We start from the raw sequence: 24,246 nt of genomic DNA on the forward strand, positions 1-24,246 counted from the left end.
CCCCAGGAAAGCAAAAGGTAAGTGTTGCCGCCCCCCCCCCCAATTCCCCTGGTGGGGCTGAACTTCTTCTGTTTCCCAGATCCGTACCATGCAATGAGTCACGGTGGCTGCTGGAGCCACAAGACCCTGTGGCATCAGTTGGGTGTGTTGGGATGCCCAGATTGTCACAACACCGTGGACTGCTTCTGCATCCTTGTGTCATGGCTGTAGTGTTGCTGCTTTGATTCCTGGTTAGTTGGCTACAGAGCAGTTTCTTATCATGCCAGATGTGGGCGGGGTGGGGCATGCCTGTATTTTCTCGCTCTTCCCAGGATCAGCTGGGATAATACCAGTCAGATCTGTGGACCTGAGGCCTGAGGTCACCTGTGAAAGTTCAGTTTTGAAGCTTTCAAAGCACAACTTTCCTGGCAGGCAGCCCCATTTGTTTTAGGAAGCAACCACACCCCGGGCAAAAGCCATTGAGGCACCTGCAATTGCCACCTTATTTCCCCCTTTATCTTCTTCCCCATGTCCCACCCTCGAGCTCACGAGCCTTTTCCTGCTTACTCAGAGATGAGTCACAGGTGAAGACATCGCTGAGCTGCTCCCAGAAACACCAACTTCTGACGACTCCCGGGCGTGAGCGGCCAGAGTTCGCGGCCAGGTGAGGCGGTAGGCGGGGCCGGTGGTGGGTGGGAGGGGCCAGCAGGTGAGGGGCGGTCCTTTGCCCTCCTCCCCCAGGTAAGCGGCGCCGGGGGATCCGGCGGGACTCAGGCGGCGTCAGGCAGCGGTCCAGCCCTGGATGCCTGGACTGGGAGAGATGAGGACGAGACAAAGGTACGTTTGCATCGCGGCGTCTGCTGGGTTGGGAAGCCCAAGCCGGTCCTTTCTTCTTCCTATCTGTTGGGAGCGGAAACCTCCCCGGCCCCGCTCCCTTCCTCTCTCGAGTTTCTCAGTGACTCCTTTGTTTGCAAAGACTTCGGGCAATACAAATACCAGCATCCTCTTGGGAGCTGAGTTCAAATCCAGGGGGTTGCTTTTCTACCTGTTGAAATGGGTCTCGGTGGGCTTCGGCCGTTGCTTCGTGGTGGGTCAACTTTTTGGAGACCTCTTCCTCTTCCTCCGCCTGCATTTCCACTTCCTTCCTTCCTTCTCCGGGGCTGCTTCTTCCAAGGAGCCCCTTCTCCCCGCTCCCCGGGTCGTTCCCTTCCTGGTGTGTAGATCCAGGTGTGTAGATCCGCTAGCGCCGCGCCCTTTGACATTTGCATCTCTTGACCCGAGCGCAGCAGCAACTCGCTTATCGCCTCTCAAGATCGCGGCGAGTGAGATTACCTTGCTGAAAGGGGCTGGGGTGAGGGGCGGGAGAGAGAGAGACGGAGACACGAATGAAGCCCACCCACCCCCACCCCCGTTTGCGCCTGGAATCAACTGGCAAAATCAAGGCGGGGAGGGCATCGCAGCAACCTGTTGAGTCGCTGCCCTGCCCAGCAACTCCACCCTAGGTGTTTATTTAATTATCTGTGCTTGATAGTTGGAGAGCTTGGCATTCTATAGAGAAAATTTCACCCCATGTCTTCTGAATATTGATGGTTCCCCTGAGCAAAGCACCTGAACCTTGGTGTGTGTGTGTGTGTGTGTGTTTAAGCCTTGCTTTAGTGAAGACACCCTAAAGCTGTTGGATAGGCTTTGTATGCTAGATGAATTTCAAACATGTACTGGTTGCCTGTGAGCGCCTATGCAACATGTTGTACCTGTTGGCAAAATGACCAAGCCTACTCAATAATATTCTGATTCAGTCAAACAAAGATGGCCCTTGAGGTCCCTTCCAACTCTGCAATTTGGTGATTCTAAGATGGGGTTTGCAGGCACTTTCTCTCATCCGGGCATTGAGCAGACCAGACCTCCTTAGCTTCAGCAAAGTAGTGACCTCATGTGCCTTGAGCACAGATACCTTGGGGGAAACTTGGATACGTGATACTGTACCCATTTCCCTCTCCAAAGTTCCTTCTGTGCCAATCCTTACATGCTCTCCTTGTTCAAATGTCCTCTCTTAAAATACTTCTGTGGAGATTGCCACATATGTGAGCAAATACTCAAGGGGGGGGGGAACCTGCCTAAAAACCCAACATATCTTTTCCTTCATTATGCAACCTCCAGGACTGCAGTTGATCTGCCAATCAGATTCTTATTTGCAGTTTACAAAGGGTTTGCAGCAGCTGTGTGGAGCTTGCTGTGTAGAAGATGCTGTGGATGACATCAGCTGAACGATTTGTGGTGGCTTTTGCCATCACTGAGTGCAGGGCATTGAGTGGAACGGTTTGTCTGCCCCAACACACCATGTACAGAGAGAGTGCCTTTCTCAGTGAAATGCCCAAAGCTGATCGACATGTGACATCCACAGGTATCTTGAGCTCATGCAGCTGGCCTGGAAGTCACTAGGAGCTGCCTGAAAAATGCTACAGCTCTAAGCACAAGGTTCTTATGTGCACAGATGTGCACTAAGGATTATGCACTGTGGAGTTCATGGAGTGTGCTGGACCAGCTTAGACAAAAGTTCCACTTGATCTCTCAGGCAGGGTGATAGCTAAAGTCAGTTTGTGTTGGATATGAACTTGCTTGTCTGACTTCTCTCATTATGATCAAAAAACCTTCCTATCAACATAAGCAAACCTGCCAACATTCTCTCTAGCTCTTTGGGAAATGGGCTGAAACACAAGTGTTACTGGCTAAAAAAGCATTCTCTCCAATCTTCGGTATTTATTGCTACCGCTAGTAACATTTCCTGGTAGTATACTATAATCAACTGAAAATGGTGAATATAACTGCAGCGGTTATGAATGCAGATGGTTATGTACAGAAATGACCCTGCCAAATTGAGGCCTGTTTCCATTTTAGTGCATTATTGTCAACTGGCAGCAGCTCTCCAGGGTGTTAAAGGAGAAAGGTGGTTTTGTCCTCAGAATTCACCCGAATTTCTAGCCAAACTGCAGACAGAGGCTGGCGCCGCATGTGAGCTTCATGGCTGAGGGGGGATTCAAATCCCAGTTGCCGAGTTCCTAGTCTGACACTCTGGCCATGACACCACACTGGCCGTATTTGCGGCCATCGTCTAAGTATTAAACTACATGTGATGGCAGCAGGTAATGTACAGACCCCTTTTACTCTGATAAAGGTAAAGGGACCCCTGACCATTAGGTCCAGTCGTGACCAACTCTAGGGTTGCGGCACTCATCTCGCGTTATTGGCCGAGGAAGCCGGCATACAGCTTCCAGGTCGTGTGGCCAGCATGACAAAGCCGCTCCTGGCGAACCAGAGCAGTGCATGGAAACGGCGTTTACCTTCCTGCTTGGAGCGGTACCTATTTACGGTATCTACTTGCACTTTGATGTGCTTTTGAACTGCTAGGTTGGCAGGAGCTCACCCCGTCGCACGGATTCGAACCGCCGACCTTCTGATCAGCAAGCCCTACCTTCTCTGATACCCCTCCTCAGTTTGGGGCAAGTTAACCTCAGCTGTAGAAGCGGCCCTGCAAACATGCTCCCTTTTCTTCCTCTCACCATATCAACTGTGATTGGGGGAAATCCATGTTTTAAACACATGAATCTATTGCTGCCATGTGTACTTTGAGCCTTAACTGCTCTTTTGATCCATAAATACTCCTTAGTGCAGGAATGCAAGCATTCACAGGTATTTTACAATATACAGTATATATAATGTTATAGTCCTTTAACAACCTTGCTAAGCCAGGTTAATGCGAGCAATTTTATCATGAATGAGAAGATGCTTACAATCTGGGTGTGCATCTGTTACGTTTCTTGTATTGGTTTAAGAGAGGAAACAAGCTGACTGTTAGATTTGTCTCCCACAAATTGCTGTACCTGTTCTGTTCTGTGAGTAATGAACACATCATTGTTTATGTTTTAAAAGAAGCCTGAAATGATAAAAAATATTTACAACCCGAGTTAATAAATTGGTATTTGGGGATATGCTCAAGGAAAAACCTGGTACCTTTTGAGCTTCTGCTGAAAAATGTTTTGTAATCGGCCATCTGCCAGATGAGACCCAGACCTGGAAACTGCTAGATAACAGCAAGGCAGGCTGCTTGAGCTGAGTGTTTCAACATTTGAGCTTATGAATCCAGCTGCTTAAATCATTGCAGGATTTGTTTAGATATGAACATGAAATTATGATGTCAGTTTGCTAATCCAGAGTGAGTGCTCTTTCCTGATGCATAACCTAAATATATCTGCATGGATTCATTTTCTGGAGAGTAGGCATGCTTAGGAGAGCTTGATATTTAAGGGGAACATCAGTTAGCAGTACTGCCTCAAGCTGGAGAATATTATTTGGAGATTAGTGTCAGCTGCTACCAAGGGCAAAACTAAACTGAGTGTAGCAGCATTGTAATCTTTGCCTACACGGGTGGAAATCTACAGCAAATGAATGCTAGGCAGCTATTCCAGACTGAAACCAATTTGACCTGAAATCCAACTGAAATCTGCTGTTGTCATATCTGCTCAGAGTTGCCTCCCCGTTCTGTCCTTTGCCAGGATCCTTTAATGTTCAACGGATTCTATACTGCCTTTTATGGTTTGTTTACTTCCATGCATGTCAAAAGTGCCTTGCAGTGCAATTAGAGATGTCAAAACAGTTCAGAGAATGGGGTTCATTATCGTGGTCTCCTGTGGATGGCTGCCTCTGCAACTGAGCCAAAAGAGGAGGAAGAAAGAAAAGGAGGAGCTGCTGTACAGTATAAACGCAGCCCATTAATTCCTTGTTGATGGTGCTAGCCAACTGAAATGTCGCCATTTTTCTTAATGGGAAATTTTGAATTGGATGCAGGAAACAAAGCTTCCTCTTCTAGGTGCTCTTTATATGCAGTATGCTTCACTAGAACCTAGTTGTGATGGAAAAGTTCACTGGCAACTAGGGAGTTCTGCATGCGCTCCTTCGCACGAATCCACATTTTCACCTACAGTTGTTAGTCAACTCAAGTGTTTGGCAAAGCCTTGGGCTGCTTTTCCCCCATCAATTCACAACAGGTTCTCGGGGCTGGCTAGGCCAGTCTTAAACCTGTATACTCAGCAGGAGGTTGTACTGAGTTCAGAGGGACTAAGTTCCTAGTAAGCATATGGTTAGGATTGCAGCTTGACTCTATTGGTTAAGGACAAGGAGAAAAACAGGCTAGCTTGGGCTTGTTTGTGGATTAGGGTGAAACTTTACACTTTCTACTAATTTTGCCTTTCAAAGATAAATTAGAGCCAAACTAGACATGCTACATAGCTCACCCTTTTACAGTTGGTTTTACAAAATAAATAGTGAGTATGTTTCCTCTCATTGTGAATAGCAGGTGTAGTCTCTCTCTCTCTCTCTCTCTGTGTGTGTGTGTGTGTGTGTGTGTGTGTGTGAGAGAGAGAGAGAGAGAGAGAGAGAGAGAGAGAGAATCTATTGGATCCCATGAATCTTTGATGTGGATGGTTATCCCATTTCTGCAGGGAGGAGCTGCCAACATGTGACAAAACCTCAATAGGAAATGGTCTGACCCTGACAGCAGACTTATTTCGGCTCGCACTATGTGCAGATCCTCTCTCACACACCTTGAGGCAAAGACAAAATGGAGGATTGCATTCTCCTCTACGTATTGGGCCGGTAACAAATGAGAGGGCCCTATGGTTGTCATGGATGCCATGAAGTCTCAAGTCTGCCCATCTAAGGGCTGCTAGTACTCTACCAGTTATGTTTAGTCAATGCTTGTTGGTGTATCTTTTGATACATCAGGGATGGTGGCTGGTAGGCAGGAGGAAAGGCTTTGCAGAGAACCTTGTGTAGTAAAGGATAAACACATCTCTCTCTCTCTCTCCTTTGAAAATTGCACATAGAAAGCTTTGGGATTCTGATATTGTTTACTTATTCTCTGGGCCATTTCAAAATAATTTTATACCAGGGTATCCACTGTCCACCCACAATGAAGCCATGTTAGATTGATAGTCAACAGATGTAGGTTCACTCTCACTCTGAGGCTGGCAATACTAGAGCGGAAGCAAGCAGCAGAGCACCATTCAGGGTCTGCCTGAGCTGGCAGTGAATCCCAGCCACACCATCAGCTTTCACAGCATCTGAAGGCAGCCCTGTTTAGTGAAGTTTTTAATGTTTGATGTTTTATTGTGTTTTTAATATTCTGGGAACCCCAGCCAGATGGGAGGGGTAAAAGGTAAAGGTAAAGGGACCCCTGACCATTAGGTCCAGTCGTGACTGACTCTGGGGTTGCGCGCTCATCTCGCATTATTGGCCGAGGGAGCCGGCGTACAGCTTCCAGGTCATGTGGCCAGCATGACAAAGCCGCGTCTGGCAAACCAGAGCAGCACATGGAAACGCCGTTTACCTTCCCGCTGTAGCGGTTCCTATTTATCTACTTGCACTTTGACGTGCTTTCGAACTGCTAGGTTGGCAGGAGCTGGGACCAAGCAACGGGAGCTCACCCCGTCACAGGGATTCGAACCGCTGACCTTCTGATCAGCAAGCCCTAGGCTCAGTGGTTTAACCACAGCGCCACCTGGGTCCCTTAAAAGGTAAAGGTAAAGGGACCCCTGACCATTAGGTCCAGTCGTGACCGACTCTGGGGTTGCGCGCTCATCTTGCATTATTGGCCGAGGGAGCCGGCGTATAGCTTCCAGGTCATGTGGCCAGCATTATTAGTGAATGCCACCCTTTAATGTTTAAAGGTTCTCCCTGGACCTGAAATTTGGCAGGTTTCTTATCTAGGGCAGTGTTTCCCAACCAGTGTGCCTCCAGATGTTTTGGGACTACAACTCCCATCATCCCTAGCTAGCAAGACCAGTGGTCAGGAATGATGGGAGTTGTAGTCCCAAAACATCTGGAGGCACACTGGTTGGGAAACACTGATCTAGGGCTCCTTTGTCATGTCTGCTGTTTTCAGACTGGTTTTCCTCATAACAAACAGGGAGAATCGATTACCATACTCCTTGTTTGTTTGTTTGTTTGTTTAGTCATTTAGTCGTGTCCGACTCTTCGTGACCCCATGGACCAGAGCACTCCTTCTTTTACCAACCTCAAAACTGCAAACGCCAGCCTTGCAGGAAAACCATGACAGTTATTCACCACCTTTGAAGGGTCTATGATGCCTGAAAACTCCATCAAATTCTGCCCCCCCAAAAAAGTATTGATGTGATGCTGATAATACCAATATTGCAAGTTTGACCCCCCCCAAAATGAGACAGATGCATATTTCTGCACTACAGGGGTTGGACTAGATCAGGCACCCCCAAACTTCAGTCCTCCAGATGTTTGCTTTGGACTACAATTCCCATCTTCCCCGACCACTGTTAGCTAGGGATCATGGGAGTTGTAGGCCAAAACATCTGGAGGGCCGCAGTTTGGGGATGCCTGGACTATATGATCCTCAGCGTCCCTTCCAGCTCTACGGTTCCTTTTTTTAAAGAAAAGCAAATTTTATTAAGGTGCTCAGCATAAGAACCCCCAGAAATACTTGTCATTTGGCATACTTTACACACACTGGAAGGGGCTATTGTGTCTGAAAATTTCACCCACTTCAATTTCATTTACTTAAGTACACAAAGTTATGGACTCCCTCCCTCCCTCCCTCCCTCTGTGCATCTGAAGAAGGCCAGCTGAGAAAGGAAGAACCCTCAACCTGAGCAAACCTCAAGTTGTTTTTATAATCTCTCCCTGCAATTGTGTGACAGTGATTCCCCAGGCAGCTGCATTTCTAGACATCTATTAGCTAGCATTCTGTATCACAAAGGGAATTGTCAGGCACACAAAGGTCGTGGAGATGTCCTTGGTTGCAATCTATTTGGAGGAAATTATTCCATTCTTCAGATCTGCTTTGCATGACTTTGCTCTCCAGGGTGGCCTCTTTTAAGAGTTACTAGCCACAAGAAAGCCCTGTAATCCTTCCCTTTGGTATTTTTATTTGTCAGGAATCTCCAATCTATGGGAGCTGTGCTCTTTTCCTTCCTGAAGAGAACACCTGTTGCTCCTATTTTGCTATAGCAGAGCCTGCAAAACAAGGAAGACTAGTCTTGATTCCCCCCCTTCATTTAAAAAAATTTTTTTTTAATTCCATGAAATGTATACACCGCTTGACTGTAAAACAAACCAACAAACCTCAAAGTGGTTTACAAAAATATAAAACCACAAAATCAGGATCCCCCCCAGTACATTAAAACATACAAGAAGTTAAAAGTTAAAGCAGTTAAAGCAGATCAAAATTCACACCAGCATTTCTAAGCATCTGGGTAGGCTTGTCTAAACAGGAATGTTTTTCGCTGTACTCCTGAGGCTTCATCAGCAGGGTCTAATGATGGGAGTTCTTGCTATGTTCTATTCACTTCCCTTGTTTCCCAACCTGTGTGTGTAAGAGTCTTAACTGAGACATTCTTCTGGTATATACTCACAGAATCACAGAATTGGAAGGGACCATGAGGGTCATCTAGTCCAACCCCCTGCAATGCAGAAATCTTTTTCCCAACGTGGGGCTTGAACCTATGACCTTGAGATGAAGAGTCTCATGTTCTACCTAGCTAATGCCAGATTCACAGGATCCAATTGTTCTCTGCACAATTAATTAATCTGGGGGAAAGGAACTATCCCTGATATTGTATATTCTATCAAAAATTGAATTAAAATCTCCTTTCCTTCCTCCCAATAAGGATTAATTAAACTTTGCATATCCCATTGTGCAATTAAGTAATGATAAGGTAATTTGAGCCATATTATGCAATCTTGAATGCAAACCGCAATACAGGGTCACCAAGTTTTAGGAATAGCTAAATAGAACTATCACACCTGTAACCCATGTTCCAACGGCAAAGGAAAATGGCTGTGGAAAAGCTGACAAAGAGCCATCACTTTTTCTTATTTTCCAGAAGCTGGCTGTTACTGCTTCTTTTGATCACCACATACTTTCTGATTTCCAGAGATGTCCCCCAACTCATCAAGAGCCCAGCTGGAACAACTGCATATAATTGTTGCCTTTTGAAATTTGCTAGCCAACCGTTGCCAGAGACAATCAGCTTGAGTTTCATTTTGCAACTATATCTTAGAAGCATCGGGCTAGAACCTCCTTTGGCTTTACTGAAACGATAGTTCAAGATGGTGGGTACCTGAATGAGGAGGAATTGCTCAGCTGCCAGCCAGCGCTGGGTATGGGACAAATGTTAACGTTACAGTTTTCAAGTGGTAACCTGCACGTCAGTGCGAAAATCTATCAAGCACCAGCTCCTCTCCGCTTGGTACATGTTAGTGAAAAAGCTGTAGGGGGTATTCCTGCCGCTGAAGAACACATTATATGTGTGCCAAGTTAATCAAAGGGAATTGCTTTTGTTCTGATGAAGCTATTAATAAATAACGAATGCACATCTGGGCAGATTTAAACGAGGAATAGTTTTGGATCAAATATAGTTGAGTGCATTTGCCTGGGACTCCTTTGGGATGTCAAGGATTCAGTTAAGGCAGTTTTTATCACTGAGAGCTGGTGAAACGTAAGAAATCGTCTTATACTGTCAGACGGTTGGTCCATCGGCCAAAGCCCTGAGGTCCACTAATTGGGTGCAAAGCAGTGTATTGAGGAAAAGGGGAGGGGGGAGTGACATGACTTGCACTTGGAATTAAGGAGCAGAATGTTTCTGAACATATGTTCAGGCACGAAATGTGGCCTTAAGAGCAGAGGCGAGCGCACAAATTCACACAAAAATCCACTCCTGCCCCTCCACCCCAAATCTGATGTCAGCAACCTAATTGGGGAGTGGGAGTGGGGTGGGGGAGAAGAAGCCGTTTTGTTCTTGCTGTTGTGAAACCATCCGGCAACAGAAGCCCTTGACGCCCTCCTTGAATTCGCTACCACAAGATGTAGTGATGGCCAGCAACTTGGTTTGAAACAAATTCATGGAGGGTTAATCTAATACGCAGTACAAGTTACGGTGGTTAGATATTGGCTCCCATTATCACTGCCTATTTATGCCTCTGAATAATTGGGAACGAGAGTGGGAGAGGGGCCTATTGCATTCATGACCTGCTGTGCGGGCTTTTTGTATCTGGGTGGGTTGCTATGAGAACCGAAGGGTGGCCTAGATGGGCCTTTGGTCTGATCCAACAGAATCCTTCTTACATTCTTACTTGCCAATCCTACTGCGAACCACCCAGTCAATCCCAATCTATGTTCTACCCACCAGGTAGAACCAGGGCTGTAATTGAACTTCTTTTCTAGCCTTCCTGCCTGAGACTTGTCAATGGAGTGAACCTGGGACATTCAGCATCCAATACATGTGCCTCTGGCCCTGAACTCTGGCCCTTTCGCCTGCTCTTTGTAAAGCTAAGCATACTGAGTTAAATCTAAGCTCCCTGATTCAAATTGCACTACGACTGCTAATGATGTGCCAAGCCTTGGGGAAAACATGATCCAGAATACAGGGATGCTGCAAACCTACCTTACAGGTAAAGGTAAAGGTAAAGGGGCCCCTGACCATCAGGTCCAGTCGTGTCCGACTCTGGGGTTGTGGCGCTCATCTCGCTCTATAGGCCAAGAGAGCCAGCGTTTGTCTGCAGACAGCTTCCGGATCATGTGGCCAGCATGACAAAGCTGCTTCTGGCGAACCAGAGCAGCGCACGGAAACGCCGTTTACCTTCCCGGTGGAACTCACCCCGTCGCAGGGATTCGAACCACCGACTTTCTGATCAGCAAGTCCTAGACTCTGTGGTTTAACCCACAGTGCCACCTGGGTCCCACCTTACAGGTAGATTGGAAGAATAGAGCAAATTTACGTGAAGTGTTTAGACTGCTCCAAAATGTAACATAAACACTAAATATTATCATAACCCATTATCTAAATTAATCATACTGTTTGTATAGCAGGTGGAATTTTCCATTGTGTTTTTAAAAGGGGATAGTGGTGCTATTTCCTCCCCCCTTTTGGATTCCATTGGAGGGAAAGCAGCAGCAGCCCTGGAGTAGGTCTTGGATTCTTGAGGCTTCAAACTGCCTCTGCTGAACTTGTACCGCACACACCTTCTCTCCCCCACTCCCGCATCTTCCGCTGTCGGAAATGTTTTGAAGTCTGTTCTGCTTCACGAGAACCACGAGCAAATCGGGTACCCGAGGGAAAAAACCGAATAGCTACCGTTTCGATCTTGCTGGATTGTGAAACGAACCACAGCAGGTGGGATGGGACTCTATATGCTTCGGGAAATTGCAATTCCCAACGGTTCATGGGGATTCTCATTTAACTCGGCATATTCAAGAGCTGCTGCTTTCGGAGGCAAAACTTTGGAATGAGCACCTTCCCAGCAGAGCCAAATCATCGCCAGCCCTTTAGCTCAACAGCTGAGGACCAGGGGAAACTGTCTGGTGAAATGAAAGACTTTGGGCTTGGCAGCAACATTTGCTAGCCTCCAGGTGTCTGCCTGTCGCTTGCCAGTACTTGTGACAGTCAAGCCATCTGCACTGATAACTGCGAGAAGTACAGGAAGACAACAGGAATGTAAAATGTTGACAGATGTTGACAGGGGTTCTGTGCCATTTAATTGTTGCATGGGAGGGAGTTTTATAGCAGGCCTGGCTTTTCTGCCATAGTTATGGTAAGAGAAATTACACCTGTCAAAGTTCTCCTTTGTACACAACTGTTAACAGATACAGGAGCCTTATCATATGTAGAATTGGCAACTTAAAGTGTGCCTCCCCATACATCTGTAGTGAATCTTCTAACTTGTTAGTATTAGTTAGCTGGTTTAAACCAATCAACCTCACCAACCTAACTGTTTCTGTGTTAGTCTTGGCCAGGCATCCCCAAACTGCGGCCCTCCAGATGTTTTGGACTACAATTCCCATTATCCCTGACCACTGGTCCTGTTAGCTAGGGATCATGGGAGTTGTAGGCCAAAACATCTGGAGGGCCGCAGTTTGGGGATGCCTGGTCTTGGCCCTAAATTTCTTAATACGGTTCAGGAAAAGAGCTGGTCCAAAGTGCAGATTTTTCTGTCCTTGTGCACTCATTTTAATAACTCTCTTGATTCACCATGTTGCAATCTCTTGTGCAGGCTTCTTCAACCTTGGCCCTCCAGATGTTTTGAGACTACAATTCCCATCATCCCTGACCGCTGGTCCTGCTAGCTAGGGATCATGGGAGTTGTAGGCCAAAAACATCTGGAGGGCCGGGTTTGAGGAAGCCTCCTCTTGTGATTCTTCAGTAGAGCATGACTCCCTGTTTTCTGATCAGAATGACCAAGAAGCCATTTGGGTTAGGTTTTCCCAATTCTCTCATATGCTAGATATCCTTTGGGACTAGCAAACTGAGCAGGACACATTGCCAAAGTGTTGTTGCCTGGGTCTGCACCCACACACTTTTGTCACGCTCCCTTTGTTTTGTTGCTTGCCGTTCCAGAACAGACCACTTCCTGTTTTTCCTACATCTGCTGGAGTTGCAAGCTTGGGTTTTTAATTAAAGAGTAAATTTGAACAATTGCATGCATACACCAAACGACCGCCACACAAGGATTTGCCAAGTATATATGCATGCTTTGGGAGAATAGGCACACATTCACTGTTTAAATATAAGGAACTCGCCCTTTTGCATTTTCACTGAAACGGCGCACAAATACTGATGCCTAATGGGGCTGGCCCTACCATTAGGCAGAGGAAAGCAGTGGCCTCGAGCAGCTGATTTGGGTTGTGTCCGGAAAAGGCAGCAAATTGTCAGCTATTTAATTTATTAGGACTGCATTTTTACTGCCAAGGAGATTGAGAGGCACTTGTGGGATTCTCTGCCTCAGGTGCCAAAATAACTTGGCCCCTCTTTGGTGATGTGAACCTTGACCAGTGGGGAGGGGTTTCCATTTGTTGCTTCACCTCAGGCAGCAAAATGTCATGGGCTGGCCCTGATCACTAGCTGGGATATGGGCTATCCTTCCTTGTGCCAACATGACAGCTTGTAGAAAAATCAGCCATTCTGGAAACTCACACTGATCTGTGTAACAACCTGTGTAACAAGAGAATATTAAACTGATGGGGGAAAGGGGGTGGGGGATACCCAATATTTTAAGGAGGTTTAGAGAAGCATGCTTATGCTCAACTATTTGGTGAGTCAATCTTTCTCTCAGCCTGGCGGTGTTTGTTTCACCAATTCCTGTGTGTAGCCACCAGGTGAAGCAAGGTAGACTAAAATGCTGTCATAATGCATTCATTCATGCTTTGGGTTGCTTTTTGAGAAGGGATGACACTGTTACGCCTTGACGAGAGGCAGCAGAGCAGTTAGGTAACTTCAGACTCTGGACTCTATTGTCTTCCACTCACCCCCTCTGTAAATAGTATGGCACGGTGTATTGATAAACCACCTTTTAGCCCCAAAGAAATATACAATAAAGGTGCAATACATAAAAGACACCAATGAAAACAATATAAAATAGCTGTTGTTCTCACTGAGGTTTTTTATGCATTGTATTTTTTGTATTACTTTGCTATGGTAATGTGTATTACTTCAGAATGTCCTAAGCCAGTCCTACACTCTGTGTGCTTTATTTTTTTGGGGGGGGGGGCTACTCATTCTGCAGAGTGAGGCCCTGGATTTCTGCCCCAGAGTCTCTTGCCCAACAGGCACCACTGCAGGGGAGGGATTGCACCTTTCTTTCTGTTGTGGTGGAGTATAACACCATGACATGGGCTGGGAATCTCTGGCAGAGCCGCTTGACCACTCCTCTTCTTCTATACTGTGCTGTTCTTTCCCTCCAATCAGATGGCACCCAGTGCCTCAGGGGACTGGCAATGGGCTAAGGAGGCCTTTATCTGATCCAGATAGCCAGTTGTGAAATATCTGGTCATTGTTTCCTGCCAGTTTTGCTTCAGTTGCCTACTTGAAATTCGTTGGAAGGTTTGGGCTTGATTCCCACTCTGCACCATAGAAATGCTAAGGCGTGGAGGCAGTTTTGAAACTGAACTCTGGAAAGACATTCCATTTAAGTAGGTCCCAGGGTCAGAAAGCAATATGAAAGTGGGGTTGTAATTAGTTTTTGGTGCCAGTCTGGGACATTTTGCTCCCTGAAGCAGCGGGGTCTTCTCCCTCGCCCCCACCCCACCAGGGCCAACACTTAAAAATCTATACCTTAGCTTTCTAAAGCAGATTCAGTAGCCTTTCTTGCTTTTCACCTGTGTTTAGGTGTACCTGATCAGAGCCCTGCTAAGTCAGACAATCGATCTAGACCTGCATCCCATTTTGCACAGTGGCCAACCAGATACTACTAGGGATCCCACAAGTAGGGATCAATAGGAGTATAGCGTCTAGATCTAGGGAAGTAATAGTACCACTGTATTCTGCTCTGGTCAGACCTCACCTGGAGTACTGTGTCCAGTTCTGGGCACCACAGTTCAAGAAGGATACTGACAAGCTGGAACGTGTCCAGAGGAGGGCAACCAAAATGGTCAAAGGCCTGGAAACGATGCCTTATGAGGAACGGCTTAGGGAGCTGGGTATGTTTAGTCTGGAGAAGAGAAGGTTAAGGTGTGATATGATAGCCATGTTCAGATATATAAAAGGATGTCATATAGAAGAGGGAAGAAAGGTTGTTTTCTGCTGCTCCAGAGAAGCGGACAGGGAGCAATGGATTCAAGCTACAAGAAAGAAGATTCCACCTAAACATTAGGAGGAACTTCCTGACAGTAAGAGCTGTTCAGCAGTGGAATTTGCTACCAAGGAGTGTGGTGGAGTCTCCTTCTTTGGAGGTCTTTAAGCAGAGGCTTGACAGGCATATGTCAAGAATGCTTTGATGGTGTTTCCTGCTTGGCAGGGGGTTGGACTGGATGGCCCTTGTGGTCTCTTCCAACTCTATGATTCTAAGTAGGGCATGAAGGCGACGGCCCTCTCTGGTTACATGATCCTAACATGTGCAGTAGCTCTGAGAGAATCCACCTCCAGAGTATTCATCCTTTTGCGACCATCCTATGAATGATCTACTGCTTCTGGAGAGGGGAGGGGCAACCTATAAAAGGCTGTCTGACACCTTTCCAAGACAATCTCATTGCCGTGCAGTAGCAGAAGAGCAGTGTAAGCTTGTTTGGGCTTATAAATTCTAGACAAAGATTTCCCTTAGAAAACACACATTCCAATTCTTATCTTAACTGATCCTGGGACTTAAAGTCTCAGACCTGTTGCCAGAGCTGGCACACATGAGGCAAAGTGAAGCAATCGCCTCGGGCGGCAGGACCCACAGGAACAGCAGATCCCAATGCAGATCTTTATTCCTGTCTCCGTGGTTTCTGATGTAGATTTCCACTCACCCCTTCTTCCCTGGCAGAGTGTGTGTGTATGTGATTTTGTAGTTTGCTTCAGGCTTCAAATGCCTTAAGCCAGGCATGTCCAACAGGTAGATCGTGATCTACTGGTAGATCCCTGAACGTCTGTGGTAGATCACTGGGAGATCACTGGCTCCCCCAAAGAAATTCAAAGAGTTTGCCCTGCACGCCTAAGAAACTCTGCTTTTCCTCCTCTCCAAAAAAAAAGCTCAACAACTTTGACCTGAACCCTCAAAAAGGGGGTAGATCACTGCCAGTTTGAGTAGATCGCAGTCTCTTGGGAGTTGGCCACCCCTGGGGGCCACCCCTGTCTGTTGCAACTCTCTCCAAAGTTAAGACGCCACCTAGCACTCCTGTTCCGAACTGGCAACAAGCGCTGCCTATTCAGTTTGGAACTTTTGAGCGACTGTCTCTCCGGGCAGCCCGCGGGGACCCTTCGCACATCCCAGCTGCTTTGGGGTTATAAAATGCATCGGAGCAAAGAAAAACCACGGAGCTACAAAGGGTAAAGACTGCTGCCTTCTGCTCAGTGAGGCTGCTGTGAAGACAGGACAAAAGTGGCTGCCGCCGCTCGTCCTTTCTTATGGGGTCGAGCGCAGGCGAGCTTTCTGTGTGACTGAATGAGCACACACCGCACTCGAGCACGAGGTTAGCCTGGAGGAGGTGCTCGCAATACACACAGCCGTCCACAGAGCACACACAGACATGGGCTGTACCACTTCAGATGCAGGGGAGAGCGGCCACAGGTAGTTCCCCTCCCTTCCTGGTCCCTTGGTCTAGGGAACCACCTCCTGGGTGTCTCTGAGCACAAAAACTGATGTGCAAATGCATCTGGCAGGCAGGCGAGAGGAACTGAGGCACCCTGAGGAAATAAGGACTTGGTCCTAGCCAGAGGGGACCCACGGAGGGAGCTGGCTTAGCAGGTGCCCTCATCTTCCAGGTCTGAGCCTGACTCTTAAGAGGGAGACACAGCACTGGAGGGACCAGCGAGGCAGCCAGGAGGAGGTGGAGGGAGTGGCTCGGTCCCATGGCTGCAAAACTCTTCAGGTAGGTGCCCTTCCAACACCACCCTCCCGACATGTTTTGTTTTGTTTGGCTGAGCAGTTGTTTTTGTATTGTTCTTTGGAAAAGAGGGGTGAAATGCATTAGGGCTGCGCTGGAAATTCACCTGTCTGAGCTAGCAGCAGGCAGAGTCTCATCTTTAATCCAACCGCTCACATGGAGTGGTGTGTGTGTGTGTGTGTGTGTGTGTGTGTGTGTGTGTGTGTGTGTGTTGAAGTCATGAATTGCAGGGATGCAAGTTTGCCACAGGCTCTTCAGTCTTCTGGAAAGCCTGCCTTTTAAAACCAGAGTGGGTTCCCATTTCTCTTCCTTCGTAAAAGTGGCTGATGGAATAAAGACACAGAAGGCATTGGGAAGGAGCTTGGCGAACTAAAGCTTTCTGCATCTGATGCAAGCAGCCGGGATATCTGAAGCCTTTGGGAAATTGCTGCTTCCTTGCTTTTAAAGTATCTGGTACTTTCCCTCTACTCCGATTGTCTAATGTTGGAACATCCAAGGAAAGAGAATCTATATCTCACTTGGTGATTGCATTCTTTCTGTGGCTCTCCTACTGCTTATTTAATGGATCATTGTAGTTTGTAGAGCTTCTGGATTTTTATGTGACTTCCTTCCCTTTGAAATGCATTTGTTAAATGACTGAGGTGAAATAGTCAGCCTCTTATTTGCCATGAAATGCATAAGAATGAGAGAGAACAATTCTTATGTATACGTATGTGTGTAGACACACACACACACGAATTTGGTAAACAGCTCTAATTTTTAAAAGCAGTTTTAAATGTTCAAACTGTAGCATTGGTCTGAGTAAATTCTTGTTTTGTAGTGTTAATTTCTCTGCCTTTTACTTCAGAGGGAGACCAGAATTATGAAATTAAAATACAAACTCCACTGGACCCTCATTTACAGACATGGAGATGCTTAGCATTACTTAAGTGCCCCTCCCCTCCCCACTTTCATGGGATTCAATGCATCTCTGAAAACATTGATAATTGAATATTTGTTGTTTATATTCTTGCAAGCCCTGAAAATGCTGGGAATGTGTGAAGAATAAATAGAATGTGATGATGGTGAGAGGAGTAAACTGAAAGAAAGCAAAATGTTTTCAAAGGCATCAAATATATCTTCTTTTTTTCTTTATTCTTTGCATCGCACCAGTTGCTGAACAGAATGTGATCCTGCTCTGTTTGACATGTGGGGTTGCATGAGTCCTTAACTTTGCTGGATCATGTCCTAATTTATTCTGTAGCAAGCAATTTCAAAGCACTCATCTGGCAGGCAGGATGCTACCCTAGCACAGGGGTTTTCTTTTTCTTACAAAGTTTATTCACAAGTTTCCAGACCGTTCAGATGTTAACATTTTTGCTGTATTCTACACCTGAGAATACTTACTGTTACCTACCGTAGTTTTCAGCACGATGCTCTTGTATTTTCAGGCACAAATGCAATATTAATTCTTTTAAAAGGATGGCTGAGGGCAATGTCCGATGAGCTAAGAGCTTTATGGAAAATGGGATCATGTGTGAGGCAGTCTTCTATATCTGTCATAGTCTCTCCAGAAACTCCACCTGGATTTACAGCTTAAAGAATCGATAGCTGCCCCCCCCCCCGAGCATTCATGCTACCATTCTCTAAAGAGAAACTGGTGCTGAACCCCCCCCCCCCAATATATCATTGTATGGGATCCACTTAACAGCCATCAGAACTAAGTGCCTCAACACGAGGCCCCTGAGGGTCAGTGGACCCACACAGAATTGGCAGGAAGAGTTAATGGCCATTGTGGCAGAGCAATTATTATGACAACCTGTAGGTTTGTGTTGTAATTGTAAACTTGGCCCAGGAACAAAATAAAAGAAGAAGTGTGCATGCACACGAAAGCTCATACCAATGACAAACTTAGTTGGTCTCTAAGGTGCTACTGGAAGGATTTTTTTTATTTTGTTTCGACTACGCCAGACCAACACGGCTACTACCTACCTGTAACTTGGCCCAGGAAGTTACATTAGCACAAAAAGACTGGTTTGCTGCTATGGCACCAGTAACACAACTGCCATTCCATCACAAGGCCTCTTATTTTTCTCACAATAAATTTTCTCATTAATTTGTTTGAAAGGGGAGAGTTGGTACAGACCAGACTTCACTGTAGACTCCTGCAACAATGGTTTTGGCACAGCCCTAGGCATGTTCTGTAGAATAGCAATTTTATAATTAACAATGATTGGCATGAGAACTTTCCCCTCTAGATGGAAGGACACATGATGCTGAAACTCTCACTTGAAAGTGCATGTTTGTGCAAAACCTTAAAACAGCTGGTGTGGGGGACTCACCAGGATTGCAGCAGGGTGAGCTCTATCCATGACCACCATCTACAGTTCTGTGATCCCAGTGCAGGTTCTTCCTCTCCCCCAGGCTGATGTTAGCCCCAGAAAAGTGTTCCCATGGGCACCACTTCTCTTACACTGGGAGCAAGTCCTTCTGGCTGCTCTTGTAACTGCACACAGAGAAGGGGCCACGGCTCAGTGGTGGAACACCTGCTTTCTGTGCTGGAGGTCTCCGATTCAATTCCCATCAACTCCAGATGAGACTTGGGACTCAGCTATACAGCTGCAAATAAAATGTTTTAAATACTGTATGTTGTAAAGTGCAATATACAAATGTGACACTAGATGGTGACCTTGAGCTATGCCAAATTTAATGTATTTTTCAAAACTTTTTAAAAAGCATTTTCACAGCATTTTTTTATATGTGTTTAGGTTCCACCTTGGAAGTACACAAATAATCCGGCTCTTATAAGACAGGGAAAGTACAACTTTGTATGTGAACCCCCCTGGCCCCTTTTTCTGGTTCTTTCGCTTTCCTGTAGCAAAGTCTTACCTTCGCCTTGCAATTACATGGCAGGTGGCTCTCTGCCTCTAGTCTCTCCCATGATCCATTTCTGCAACAGGAATTGAGTGGTCCAGGAAGTGGTGGTGGGCTTGGCAGTGGAGGCATTATCAACCCACTCCATTTGGCATGTTTCTGCAGTGGCATTTCAAGCCGTGATGCTGCTTTTGCTGCTCCTAACTCATTTATATTGTCATGTTATCACTTTTAAACCTCTGTTGATTTACAAATAAATATCACAACTAAGCAGCAGTGTGGTTATTGCTGGCTCTCTGGAACAAGCACACTAAGATTGGTCTGTGCTAAAAAAAAAAAATCCCCTGAATTAAACCAGGTTATCAAACAAATGCAATTCTGTCTGCCCTCTCCAGTAAAGATCCCAAGAGTAGCATCACAAATCTGTCCCCTCCCCCGAATAACTGTTTACCCGTATAAGACATACGAACATGCATATGTATGCATTGGCACACTAGGGAGCACCATGTTATACTATTCATCGCTCTGCCACAAAGTTGCCTGGCATCCTTCCATCAGCCTTCGCAGAACTTAAGTGAGCTGGCATCTACAATAGTAAGAGCATGAATTATGAGCAGGAAATCTCCTTAAGCTCTGAGCTCACTGGGTGGCCTTTGGCATGCCCTCCTCTCGGTCTTCGCTTTCAATCTGCGAAATGGGGGTAATAATGCCAGCACTTACAGGGGCGCTGTAAGGATTACTGAGATACATGAGAAACACTTTGAACATTTCAGGAAAAAAGCACTATAATTAAATATTAGTGCATTATTAAATAAAATTGGTGCATGGGATGGGAATCACACACGCTACCCCGATGAGGAGAATAAACTAGCTGGCAAGTATTTAAATGCTGTTTTCGTGGCTTCCCTGGAGTAGATCCCTCTGGTTGATTTACTCACTGCTTAGGAAAACTCATGAGATGTAAATTATGTCTTGGGAGTCAAGTGGGTGAATTGCTATGCCACTGAGACCAAAGGCTAGGTAGTATTTAATTATAGTTTGTTCTCCATCCCCACTGTTTAGAGAGGAGGGGGGAAGTCTTTCTTTTGGGAACAAACTCCCCCTCCCATACAAAGCACTGAGAGCTTTGACTCTCCAGAAGGAAATCTTAGCTCAGTATCCAATGTTGCCATTTAATCTTCCCTGGAGGTCTAGTTAGTGCTTCTGAAGCTTGGGTTCAGATAAAAGCAACTTCTCCTTTACAGCTTGGGGGAAAAGCTTATTCTGCTCCTGGGTTGCTTGGTGAGAGTGGTGCTGCTGTCCTTAAACAGAGGGCAGCATGGCACACCACGTTGGCGCTGCTGCGAGCTTGTGATTTTTGTTGATTTCACTGTAGATCCAGGGGCTGGAGAGATGCTGATTGGCTTATAGGATTTATCTGGGAGATCAAAACCACAGACAGCAGCAGGGAAAAGGCAGGCCCATTTACAGGCACCCTGCTCCCCAAGTAAGTTAATTGGTGGTTTGGCTATTGCTTCGAATTTTCTGGTCATCTTCTCTGAAAAAGCCACTAAACCCCCTTTGTGATTGCTTTTTTGGCATTTCCCCCTGCTAAATATGCAAATACACCTTCAGGGCCTTTTCAGGTCTGGATGAAAGATCTGCTGGAGATTATGGGAAGAATAAATAGGGAGGAGACAGGAAGAGGAAAAGAAGATTTTGATTTTTTTCCCTTCCAGGCACTATGGCATCATCCTAGACTTTTTCATCCTGCCTTTCCTCCTTTACAACAACCCTGTGGAGTAGCACTCAGGGGTAATGAATGGCCGCATGGCTGGCTCAGCAGTCAGGCGGGATCTGAACCCGGACCTCCCTGTACAGCAATGTTACCACCACCACTGCCCTTCATTTCTCTGTGCCACCTGCCCAGCCTCCCTCCCTCCCTCTGCCCATGTGCAGAGTTTCGGGCTGGGCATGCTCTGCTGGCTTCTACCCACCCAGAGGCCTCTTTCTAGCCTTCATTCTGGTTGATATTCTGCCCCCCCCCGCCAGTCCCTCAATAAACCTCTGATTCCCCAATCCGCAAAAGCTCACATGGAGGCACTTTGTTCCTTGCCCCAATCTTATCAAATGTTACACAAACTTTCTGGCTTTTCACGCTGCTTCTACCCTGCCATGTTATACCAGGTTTTCTGAGAGCTCTGGACATTAGTGGGTAATGCATTTGACTAAGAAGCGCTTCACCTCCAGGGAAATACTAGGCTTTAATGCAGGTCAGCAATGATTGAAAGCTGTAATCATCAGATGTCTGCTCTGTGGCCTATGCAGAATGAGGTTAATGTGAGTGCTCAGTTCCTGGTGGAATTGGCCTCACTGAGCTGGGGAGCATGAGAAGGGGAGAACGAGATGAGACACTTGCAGTGGTAGGAGGGGGGAAGGGAGCAGCGCCCTGAATGTGCCAACAACAAACTGGAGCTTCTGGGGCCTTAGATTCAGAATGTATATCCATGTTATTTTATAAACCCAAACGCGTTGCATTGGGGCATCAGGGTTTTGGTTTTGTTTTAAATCAAAGGATTAAATTATAAACTGGGCTAGGGAACCTGTGGCCCTCTAGGTCGGACTCCAAAGCTGGTTGTGGGACTGAAGTTCCCATCATCCCTGACCACTAGCCAGGCTGATGGGAGCTGGAGTCTGCCAATGCAGGTTCCCCATCCCTGTTTTAAACAGAGAAAACTGCTAATGACAAAACAGACAAGGCTATAGCGACACAGGAAAGCAAGGCCACCATTTCCCCCACACTTGAGTAAATAGCACTGGGAGCAGATTTGTGACCCCGGAGACGGATGGCCTCTAAAGAGTAGCAGCAGCAGCTCTCCTTCCCTCCCTCATGTATGCTGCAAATTGAATTACTGTACTCTGCAAATTAGCTTGAGGGAAACCTCTTGCAACCACAGCAATTAACAAAAAGGCAGCTTTCCTTTCAGGCCTGATTTGGAGAGAATGGAGCCCTTAACAAGCCACCACTAACCCCTTGTCCTGAACTTGCCACCCGTTGTCCTTTTCCTACCCAGTCTGCTTTTGACCCCCTGACCCTGGGATGTCAGACAAAAGCAAGGGAAGGTGCAAGGTTTCATTTGTGCTTTTTGCAGCTGGAGTCTTCAGAGGCTCTGTGATGCTCACAAGCAAAAGGAAGAACTTTCTGATGGCAAGAGCTGTTCTCTGACAAGGGGTGGTCAGGCTCTCCTTCCTTGGAGGTTTGCATTCACTGCCTGCCTTCCAACTCTACAGCTCTATGATTGTAACGTGGCTGTCGGATGAAAACGTCTATGATAAAGAAGGCTTTACATATATAGCACTAGTTAGCGAGGCAGGGGGCAGGGTGGCCAACAGTAGGCTGAACCAGAGCCAAAGACAGGCAGAGCAAACTAATTCTAATTTTGCCCCATCCTCCTCTGTCTGGGTTCTAAGAGGAAGGAGGTTGCTGGCAGCCAGTGTCAACCGTTTGCAAATAAGGAGGTAGGCCGGCAGGCCGTGGCTAAGCGTGGTGGGGCAGTGCCCCACTTGCCCTAATGGATCGGCCTTGGGATGATTGGGGAGCAGTCCCACTCTGTGCAGTGTTAGAAACTCAGTTGCGCCATATGGCACCTTAAACTTAGGTTTCGGTTGTCTGTTTGCCAGGGGGCTGGAGTCTATATGACCCTTCCAATGCTACAGTTCTATGATTCTATGATCTCAACTACTTTGCTTGACTGTAGCTTGCTCTTACAACAGTTCATTTGTCCCAGTTTGCAAGGAGGAAAAACACACACACACAGGAGAAATGGAAATGGTATTACTGTAACTATGGACTAAGGCAGAAGTTTTTAAACTGTGGTCTGTGAGTTCCATTTGGGTGGCTTATGGAAAGGCTGTAGCACAGTCAAATATATCTGCACTCAGCCTTGCACTGACTTTCCTTGATGGGATGATGGAGGACTAAGATGCCCAGCAAAGGGTTCATGGTGTGGGATGTGCCAGTCAACTCCAACATCCCAAGTTTGTTTTAGTCCATTGAACAGTTAAGCTGCTGCTGCTGCTAGATGCTATGAAGGAGTTGTTAAGACTCACTAATATGTAACATATTGTTTATTTTGTAACCTAAGTATGAATCTGACAGTAAGCGAGTTTGTTTTATTATAACACAGATTCATGTGTATTGTTTTTAAGAGGGATAAAAAGGATTCGCAACTAAGAAAGACTCTAACAAGCCAGCAAGCCATTTTGCTGCTGTGCAGACCTCAGTAGGGAAACTTTTGACTCTGCAACTAAACTCAAGTTCCTACACATGGTTCGTGCAGCAGCGCAGGAGAACAAGATGCTTGTTCTTTGCTGCACACAAGTTAGCTGGCTTGATGGAGATGTCAATTGCCAACTGGTACCCAGAAATCTCCACGTAGATTTCTGCAATTGGGCCTTCAATTGTGAGGGAATTAAACTCCCATTTGCAGAGTTACCGTATGTGGAAGAGAGCCTGGGGCGTTTGACCCTTTAATCACTTTGCTTTCCCCCAAAACTATCCAAGACACGCTCTTTTAAAGTTTAAAGAACATATAACTTTTACTTAGTGTACTTGCAACTTGCAAACTAAAATATACAACGCAGGTAGGTGTTAACTTACATTGCTAATACATCTTACATATCTAAGATAAATACTGTTACAGACTAACTGTGGCACAACTGTTCAGCTGCTCTCACATGACAGACTGTTACTAACTGCCATAACTGTACCAACTGAAATACCTGCCTTGGGATGTGTGACAGCACAGATTTCTATAGTCCTTGTGAGCATTAGCCCTTTACTTAGCATTTTGGGTGCTTCCATCCCACAAATTGGACCCGTGGCAGTAGCAAAATGCGCCTGGGGAACTCTGAACATTGCTGCACGGGGAAACTGTTTTGTTAGACGTTAACCAAAGTTCCAGATTGGAATATGGTTGGGTTTGTTTTACAACACCTGGCCAGTAAGCATCATGCTCATGTAACTCTTGACGGGCCTCTTCTGTCTTTCCTGC

At 46.3% G+C, this 24,246-nt stretch overlaps 1 protein-coding gene across 5 annotated transcripts in view; it reads left to right on the forward strand.

The window, feature by feature from the left end:
• The first annotated feature begins 715 nt into the window (after positions 1 to 715).
• The window catches only part of LOC118080620 (hyaluronidase-4-like), a 28,985-nt gene continuing 5,454 nt past the window's right edge, over positions 716 to 24,246 (forward strand). For 2 of the 5 annotated variants that reach the window (XM_060271511.1, XM_060271513.1), the window contains exons 1-2: positions 738 to 816; positions 20,589 to 20,699. In XM_060271511.1, coding sequence (XP_060127494.1) covers positions 782 to 816; positions 20,589 to 20,699 — 146 coding nt within the window. In that variant the 5' untranslated portion in view covers positions 738 to 781. Of the gene's footprint in view, positions 817 to 14,822; positions 16,346 to 20,588; positions 20,700 to 24,246 lie in introns of those variants that run through there. The other 3 variants (XM_060271512.1, XM_035106116.2, XM_035106118.2) reach the window with 3 other exon arrangements.

The sequence above is a fragment of the Zootoca vivipara genome, chromosome 2, assembly GCF_963506605.1.
Source record: "Zootoca vivipara chromosome 2, rZooViv1.1, whole genome shotgun sequence".
NCBI lineage: Eukaryota > Metazoa > Chordata > Lepidosauria > Squamata > Lacertidae > Zootoca > Zootoca vivipara.